The sequence below is a fragment of the Rhagoletis zephyria genome, unplaced genomic scaffold (genome assembly GCF_001687245.7).
Source record: "Rhagoletis zephyria isolate East Lansing unplaced genomic scaffold, Rhagoletis_zephyria_1.1 Rzeph_scaffold_00595, whole genome shotgun sequence".
In the NCBI taxonomy this organism is placed as follows: Eukaryota; Metazoa; Arthropoda; class Insecta; order Diptera; family Tephritidae; genus Rhagoletis; species Rhagoletis zephyria.
This window is the reverse complement of record NW_016157679.1, coordinates 208,252-217,407: the sequence shown is the minus strand read 5'-3', so window position 1 is coordinate 217,407 and position 9,156 is coordinate 208,252. Positions and strand designations below refer to the sequence as shown.

Here is a 9,156-nt window from a genome sequence, read left to right as displayed (position 1 = left end):
GAGCAAAATCTGCGTAGCTACATAACCTCAAAAATGGGCAAAAACAGCGTTTTTTGCACTTTTAGGTTAGGATATCTCAAAGTCCTGACGTGATAGAGCAATTTAAACCCCGGATTCGGATTCTACGCAAAAAATTACTTCGAAAATGACCCTACACTTTCCTAGAACAAAACGTTGTTGACCTGAGTAATAGATTGGCGCTTACACATACGTTAGTGTTTGACCGAGCTTCTCCTCCGATTTGTGGCGTACGCCTTGATGTCGTCACACAAAGAGGAGGGACGTACAGTTTTACGCCGACTCCGAACGGCGATGGGATTTTTTATGAGAAGCTGTTTTTTCATGGCAGAAACACACTCGGAGGTTTGCCATTGCCTGCCGAGGGACGACCGATGTTAAGAAAAAACCTTTTTTCAATTGTTTTTGTTTTTTGCGATGTTGCTTTGACTGTGGAGTGGAAGCGCGCGCTACACCACAGCGGCCGACCTTCATAGTGCATATGTATATACACAAGTATTCAAATTAACTTACATTTGTGCCTTCTATATGTAAATACACGCGCTCACCCTTTCGAATCTCAAGTCCAAATGATTCCACTAAGTAGGAGAGAAAACAATTTAACTTAAAAAATAAAGAATTTACCTAGCGGGAAAAACTAACGGCTGCACTTGCTGGCGAATGCATTGCAGAGCAGAGTCGCTGCTCCATATGTAGGTACGTACATATATACATATGTACATAAGCATGTACATGCAATTACGCATGAATTGGTACATATGTGCATACATACCTACATATTTACATACATATGCACTTATATAATCCATATACCAGATTAAGTGCGAAGGAGAAATTGAAATTCGGCTGGAAGTAGAAACTTGGAATGCGGCTGGAAGTACACTGCTCGGCCGCTCAATACTCCCCACCCCGTAATTCACAGCATGACTGCGCTGTGTATTACCATCTCATTTTATGTCTAACTTAGCGAGCTTAACTGCTGGGCGAGTAACAATTCCGTCAGCTATACGAACAATATCACTGCGGACTTGTCCATCTTTAGCGCGGTGTGTATCTACGACTATACCCTTTGGCCAAGAGCAGCGTTTATTGTTCTCGTCTACAATGATGACTATGTCGTTCACGGCGATAGGTTCAAATGGGCGGCTGGAACCACTTCGTGCGTCTGGTTAAAGTAGGTAGATATTCGCGCAACCCCCTCTTCCAAAAAACGTCGGCTATCATACCAGCTATGCGAAAATCCTTTTCTAATCAGGCGCCGGTTTGGCTTTGCTCTCCTCGCTCGCGTAACCCACTGGAGCTGCCAACTAAAAAGTGGTTGGGAGTTAGCGCCTTCGCATCGCTCGACTCCAAAGGAACGTATGTAAGTGGTCGTGAGTTTAGGGTAAACTCGACATCGGCTAAAGCTGCACGCAGAATTTTCGGGCTTTCGGTAGAATTTCGGTTAATATCGATTTCGTAGAACGTACCATTCGTTCCCACGCACCCCCCATATGGGTCGCGCCAGGAGGTATAAAGCTGAATGACATCTCTGGGTATTGATTCTCTACGCCTTTTGATGATATACATTCGATACTTTCTTGCAGAATCCTACTAGCACCACGAAAATTAGTGCCTTGTCCGAGAGCATTCGTTTGGGCACGCCTCGTCGCGTAGTGAATCCTTTTAGCACCATCAAAAACGAGTCGGTGCATAGCGATGGAACAATGTCTAGGTAAACTGCTCGCGTTGTGAGGCATGTGAACAAAACACCTCAGCGTTTCTCCCTGCGCCGTCCAACTGCAATGTCTCTAGGGCCAAAGTAGTCCACGCCAGTAAACGTAAATGGCCGAGTATGTGGCGACAACCGCTCAATAGGAAGTTCACCCATTTCTGGTGGCATTGGTTGGGCCTTTCGTATTCGGCACGCTGGACATTGTTTTATATCTTCTCTTACCAGAGCGCGCAGTCCAAAAATCCAATAGCGATGACGTAGCTCGTAAACGGCAATCTCCCCATGTAGATGGTAGTGCTTCCTATGATGAAACTCAACGACCAAATATTTTACTCGATGGCGTCGCGGTAGGATAACAGGGCGCTTCACGTCAACTTCAACTCCTTCAATAGCATCGACTCGACCTCTGATGCGAAGAACTCCGTAGTCATCTAAGTAAGGCGAGCATTTGAACAATATACTTTTTCGATCACTTAAACGACGGCCAGTCTGCAGGCAGTTGATCTCATCAAAAAAGCATTCTTCCTGGCCAATGTGGATGAGCACGACATTCATCTCGACGTCTCCCTTTAATTGTATGATTTTTCGCAGTAGTACTTCGAAAGGCTTCTTCGATATGTTTCTCAAAAAATTCAGCACGCATCGCTGTGCCGCTAGAAGATGTTCCAATTTACTAAATCGGCTAGGATCAGGTGAGATGCATGACAGTGCTGATGAACGATCAGGGATCTCCTCAGTATGGTACATTACGCTTTCCATAGATTTTTTTCCTTTTAAGTCTATTTCCGGCCACTGCGACTCATTCATTTGTAAAAACTCGGGGCCAGTAAACCATCTTATAGACCCATGAATCTTAGGCGTTGTGACCCATTTAGTTCCGTCGTCAGATACATTTTGAGTTGAAGGAACCCAGCGCCAGTTGCTTATCTCGGACCCTTCCAAAATCTCGCCGATTCGAACTGCCACAAATTGCTGAAATTTTCGCGCATCAGAACGTATCCAACAAAGCACATCTCTTGAGTCCGTCCAGAAGTATCGCCGATCAATACGTATTGATGCTTCGGACTCAACACAGTTCGCTAGCCGGAGCCCTAAAATTGCTGCCATCAATTCCATACGAGGAATCGATATGGGCTTCAGTGGCGCAACTCTAGTTTTAGAAGCCACAATAAGACAGCGGACGTCACCGTTCATGTCAGCACGCAGAAAAGACACAGCAGCGTAGGCGTCAATGCTAGCATCTACAAACGCGGGCAACTGAATTGACTTTGCACGACCTCCAAACGGCATACATCGAGGCACACGCACGTCGTTCAGCCTCGGAACTAAGTGTAGCCAGCGCTGCCAATCGTTTTCGTCACCTTCTGTGAGGGTTTCATCCCATCCGACTCTAGATCGCCATATATTTTGAAGAATGATTTTGGCTCTTATGTTGAAAAATCCAAGTAGTCCAAGCGGATCAAAAATTGACATACAACGCTTAATATTTGACGTTTCGTTGACTGGGCGGTCGATGCTTTAGCAATTAGCTGGGGTTTTACGACGAATGTCAGCGAGTCTTCCAGCGGCAGCCACCACATGCCGAGAATTTTCTCCCTAGGCTCGTTGGACAGCGCAAATTTTTGGTTACCGTTTCGTTTTCTTTGTCTAATGCTTGGACGACACTCTTTGAATTTGACAGCCAATGCCTTATTTCGAACCAACCGTCTGCGGAAATGCGTTTCACATTAGCTGCTAACTCTAACATTTCCTCTTCGGAGTCCCCGGACTGTAGCCAATCATCGACAAAAGTGTTTCTGCGAATCGCCTCAACAGCTTCTGGGTTTTTAACTGCAAACCGATCAGCGTTCCGATTCCTTATGTAATTGGCAAGAGCGGGAGAACATGATGCGCCAAACGTCATGAACTGCATAACGTATATGTCGGGAGAACGCGTTCTATCGCCGTCTCGCCATAGAAACTTTTAAACAGCTAGGTCTTCCTGTCGCACCTTTACCTGAAGGAAAATTTCACGTATGTCTCCTGTAACCGCGATTCTCCGTTCTCGGAAACGCATAACGACGCCAATCACTGAAGCTAATAGAACGGGACCTTTTAACAGAACGTCGTTCAGCGATACGCCATGTACTTTGTCTGCTGCATCCCACACCAATCGCGTTTTGTTCTTGTTCGGATTGGTCACTATGAATATAGGGAGAAACCACGAACGAGTATTTCTCCCAAGCTCACCTTCACTCAATTTACGTATGCAGCCCTTTTCACTGTAGCTTTTCATAGTATTCACCATGAATGAGCTCAACTGAGGATCTTTCACCATCTTCGCTTCGAGACAGTTAAGTCGTTTGATAGCCATGTTGTAAGAGTCAGGTAACTCGACGCTATCAAATTTCCACAGCAGCCCCCTCTCCCAGCGCTTTTCACTTGAAAGGTATTTGGTCGTTTTCTCCACAATTTGTAGCGAGCGTTCATCTTCTTTGGACCTCAATGGCTTGTTTGCGATGCTGACGCCTATCGACTCTATAGAGAAATACGACTTCATAGCTTCATCTAACTTGCGGGTGATGCTAGCGTCGCTGCATTGGCATATATGCAATACATGTGGAATATAATCGTCTTTGTTGTTGTGCCGCCCGTACACTGCCCAACCAAGCCTGCAACGAACAGGAATAACGTCGTCGCCTTCGGCTTTACGTAGTTCCATAGGGACGCTCACCTTGATGTTATCGAGCCCGATGATGATTTGGGCCTTTACGTTTGTATACGGCTGAAGAGGTATCGATTTTAGGTGGCAAACACGCTACCGTACGAACACCTTTTAGCAAATACCGCTGTTCCTCTTTGCCGGTTGCCGAAACGCTGAGATAGACTGATTTTGAGTTATGCTCTATTTGTGTCACATCGCCAGTCCATTTTAAACACAACTGCTTGGAGGGACCATCCAGCTCAAGTTCGCCTATCTCTATTAGTGTGCATTCAGCGCCTATCTCTATTAGTGCGTACGTATGTACTTTGCGCGCCTTACCGAAAATGGTAACTGGAATATAGCGGAACAGTGTCTTTGTAGCGGGCCGGCTATGGAACAATACAGCTGACTCAGAAATGCGTTTATTTTCATTTTGACGTTGTGGGTCAACGTCGCCTCCTTCAACTGCAGCGGAGTGCAGTAATATGCTATGAGTCGATATACACCTATCCACACCGCATCGTTTTTTCGTTCTGCGGTGCCGCACGAGATGTCGCAAAAAACAAGAGAAGCAAAGCCGCTCACTCTTGACAAACTCCCACCTCTGCTTCACATTCAGGGCCCGAAACGCTTCACAGTCTGGTAAACGATGCTGTCCTTTACACTTTGGACATGAAACCTTATCTGATGATCGCGACTTCTTACTATATTCACTGCCGCTATGGTCCTCTACCACATCGTGAACCAGTACGCGCTCCTTGACTTGCTTGTCTCCTCCATTCCTCGATCCTACCGCCCCTTGTGGCTCGTATGATGTAACCATAGTTGCGCACATGGCCACATTAAACAATCAGATAATCTATGTCTACCCCACTCAAGCTTCAAGTCGCTGGGCACCTTGGCGACAAGTTCGTTCAGCAGTAGGGGATCATTCAGATAATCGTTTAGGCCGACTGCTGACATTGTGGCGCAGTAGTTCTGAATGGCAAGTGCTAGTCGGATTGCGGAGTCTAGATTGTTGGGTTTGATGGCAGGCTCTTCCCTCAATTTGCGTTGTAAAGTGGATGCACCATTTCAGGGCGCCCAAACAACATTTTAAGTGTTCCCATCACGTACGGAACAGTAGCAGGAATGGCAGTGCAGAAATTGAAGCATTTTTGTAATCGGATCAGGTTTTCTTCATTGCTGAATCTGCATCTTTCCGTTGATTGTTCATAATTGCTTATAAACAGAAGCCACTCTTCTTTTCTTTCTTTTATCAGTATTTTTCTTTTAATCAAAATATGTTGAAAGAAAAGTGAAAAAAAATTTCCAGACCGCCCCCCTAAAAATTTTAAGCAATAATCAATTAATAGCTAAGCGTTGGTTTTACTACGACCTTGGAAAGACGAAAAAATTTACTTGTATCCTGAAGTATGTATGTATGTGAATACAATATTGCAGCAGCTTTCTACCTACTTTTCTTTATTTTCCACTAATAATAAGTATGCTTTAGAAATATTTACGGAAATAGAGCACATGATTTCGTTCATTTTAGAGTTGTAGCAGGTAGTGAATTTTTTTTCAAACTGCATTTCGCTAAGTGCGGAATTGTGTTGTTTAGTTGGAATTTCCCTGAATACCAGATATTTCGTAAGTACGTACGTTTTTCATAAAATTTGATTTTGTAAGAGTTTTTGGATGTGCACTTACATAAATGAGATAAACAATGCGGGTGCTCCATTCGCGATCACTCACAACAGCTAATCCTTAAAACTTGTTAGGGCGTTGTATGGAAGATATTTTTTCGCTTTTCTAAGTAACTAGCAGACCCGGCGAACTTCGTCCCGCCCAAAATTTTTATATACTTTATTGAAACTTTTTGGTCCAACATTTTTACCAACAATTCACGTTTACGATTTCTATTGGCACATTTGTCTGCTAAGATTAAGGTTTGGTGGTTATTTCTCCAGTTGTGCGGCATTTCATAGCACGGTTATTCGCGAAGCGAAATAAATTTTTTTCTCTTCACTCCCTGGCGGCAACAATGACCCGATTCTATAGTGAATGTCGTAGAAGCTTTACAGTATAGTAGGTTGCAATTTCAAAATGGGTGCAAATTATTGTTCTACAGAAATGCAATATACATATACTTATTTCAGACGAAATACCTTAAAATTTTGAACGCACAATAATATTGGAAAATCACATCCATTGGGCCAATTGCAACGCAGGAGCGTTCGATATACTCAATGGTGCAACAGGTCGATTTAATCTGACCTTCACGGCCCCTTTTCTCACTTGGCTATTTTTAGTAATAGCTCGACTTCAGCACCACTTGGCAGCACGTTTTTGCAATAGTATTGCATACATATTTAAAACATTAGCCAAATCGGATCATAAATAAGATTTTTAGTAATAACTCAACTACAGCGCCAACTGTCGGATTAAATTGTGAAACTAAACCATCCAGAGACCCACTCAAATACACAAAAAGTTTCGTTAAAATCCGTACAACCATTTAGGAGGATTTCACTCACAAACACACCTACAGAAGAATAAAAAAATTCATTCAAAGATAGCTAAAGGTCGGTACGTTTGTAGGCCTCACACCCCTTTTCAAATAGCCCAAATTTTCTCCATGAGTATGGGCTTGATTTCAACTATATACATATCTCCATACGAAGTTCCAGTACTGTACCATGAATACTTTCAGAGATATGCAGTATAAGAATTCGATTTATATGGGAGGAGCCACGCCCCCTTTTCCAACAGCTGTGCTCTTTCTTCATGAGTATGCGATTGATTTCGTATATCTCCATACAAAACTCTAGAACTCTACCAAAAAATTTCCAGAGATAAGCAGTATGAAAAATTCGGTTTGTATGGGAGATGTCACACCCCTTTTTACAATAGCTAAAATTTTTCTCCAAGGGTATGCGATTGATTTCGTATATTTCCATACCAATTTCCAAAACTCTACCATGCACACTTTCAGAGATATGTAGCATGAGAAATTCGGTTTGTATGGGAAGTGCCACGCTCCCTTTACATATAGATTTTTTTCAGCCTAAAACCAACCTTGGGACACGTGCGGCAGGTGGCAGTTTCAAAAAAATCGCTTCAGCCACTCTCGAGCCTTGCGAAAACTAACAAACGGCTTTCTAAATATAAATTAGTTGAGATATATTATAATTATATTTTAACAGTATCCGCTGTTTCTGATTGGCGCAAAAAAATCTTGCCTAGTGACGAATTCGCCCCTTGATATGGTCGTTACTTAAAGCTATTTATATTCGAAATAGCATGAAAATTGGAAAACAGGAATCTATAAGCTTATCCAGGCAAAAAGCTACTTACGTACCGAATTTTAAGCAAATCGGACCATAAATGCGATTTTTTGGAATAGATCGGTCCCTGGTCCACTTCTCGGTAAAAATTGATCACATATGCTAATACATGCTAAAAAGCTACTTACGTACTAAATTTTAAGCAAATCGGACTATAATGAGATTTTTTTCGAATAGACCGGTCCCTGGTAGCCTAAAACATGGTGGTTTCCGAAAGCTATTTGTACACAAAATTTCATGAAAATCTGACCAGCCGTTCGCGAGATTACCTGTTACAAAAAAAGGGACTTCTCTTTATATAATTAGTATAGATTACGCTATAATTGCACATATACATATACATTGTCGTCAGTTGTAGAAGTAATAGAAAAGTCGTCCCATCCTGCAGGGACACCGCGGACTAGTGAATCAAATTTCTAGTTCTGTACTAGGTCTTTATAGCGAAAAACCAACTAGTCAGCTAGTAACAAGATCCTCACCAGTCCAAAATCTTCGAAAAGAGATACAGGTTGCATTTCAGCCACAATGTGAAATGCTATACTATATTAACGATATGTTGAAAATTTGCATACTTTGCCACAAAGTATCAAAGCACATTGAGCAGAAGGAATGAAAAAACAAAACCGATCTGATATGGTACTGACAGCGGTGAGTAAGTAATTGTGACTGCCTGCAATTAGGAAAAGTCGATCTCAGCTAATAAAAAAAAAACTAATTAGAAGCTATTCATTACAGGTGAACTATTTCAAAAAGTCACCCGGGAACTAAGCAAATCTTAGACCTTCATCCGTGATTCCGATAATTCAAATTATTATAAATAAACGGGATTCCTTTTTAACAAAACAAGAAGATTTTAAACTAATTCGGCTGGCAGCCACGACTTTCAAACAGAATTTTCTTCGAAATTTTCATTCCCATATCCACCTATTTACAACCTCGCTATAGGCACACATTTTACAAACCAGTCACAGAAGAAAGGACTAAAAATGAATTACAAAAACTAAAATCGAAAATCGCTGATGATGTTACAGGTTCTCCAAATTCTGAAGCAACCAAAAGAATGAGAATGAAGAATTCTATGGTGTTTAAACAACGATCTTTTCATGATGCTAGATTGTGAAGATGAAAGGCAGGAGGATACATCCGACATTTGCAGCGCCGATGCAATTCTCAGAAAGGAGTTATTGGAGAGAATTTACAATTTTGTCAAGTTCCAAGTTTTTTAAGCTATTCGCCTTGAGCGAGTAGTTATTTAGCAGCGCAGGCTTAATTTAGGACCTTTAAGAAACAGGCTTTAACCCAATTCCAATTTTTAAATTCAAGTACGAATTTAAAAAAAAAAAAAACATTATTTAAAATTACTACCTTTTCCATATTTTATTTACCTAAATCACCTAATTAACCCACCTAAA

At 42.0% G+C, this 9,156-nt stretch overlaps 2 protein-coding genes across 2 annotated transcripts; both read right to left on the bottom strand.

Moving 5' to 3' along the window:
* Positions 1–1,771: 1,771 nt before the first annotated feature.
* LOC108360625 (uncharacterized) lies at positions 1,772–2,926 on the bottom strand. The gene has a single exon (XM_017612990.1). The coding sequence runs from the start codon at positions 2,924–2,926 to the stop codon at positions 1,772–1,774; it is 1,155 nt and encodes a 384-aa protein (XP_017468479.1).
* A 769-nt stretch (positions 2,927–3,695) lies between these two features.
* On the bottom strand, positions 3,696–5,238 carry LOC108360623 (uncharacterized). Its single transcript, XM_017612989.1, has 4 exons — positions 5,001–5,238; positions 4,559–4,880; positions 3,962–4,305; positions 3,696–3,913 (listed from the first exon to the last, which is right to left on the bottom strand). The coding sequence occupies exons 1-4, from the start codon at positions 5,236–5,238 to the stop codon at positions 3,696–3,698; spliced, it is 1,122 nt and encodes a 373-aa protein (XP_017468478.1).
* Positions 5,239–9,156: the final 3,918 nt, after the last annotated feature.

Bases quoted from the DNA above. Each gene is read 5' to 3' on its own strand.
- LOC108360625 (XM_017612990.1), bottom strand. From the start codon at position 2,926: ATGAACGGTGACGTCCGCTGTCTTATTGTGGCTTCTAAAACTAGAGTT.
- LOC108360623 (XM_017612989.1), bottom strand. From the start codon at position 5,238: ATGGTTACATCATACGAGCCACAAGGGGCGGTAGGATCGAGGAATGGA. The intron at 4,306-4,558 runs GTATTTGCTAAA...ATGCCAATGCAG, and splicing joins ACCGGCAAAGAGGAACAGCG to CGACGCTAGCATCACCCGCA. The intron at 3,914-3,961 runs GTGAGCTTGGGA...CTATATTCATAG, and splicing joins CATACGTAAATTGAGTGAAG to TGACCAATCCGAACAAGAAC.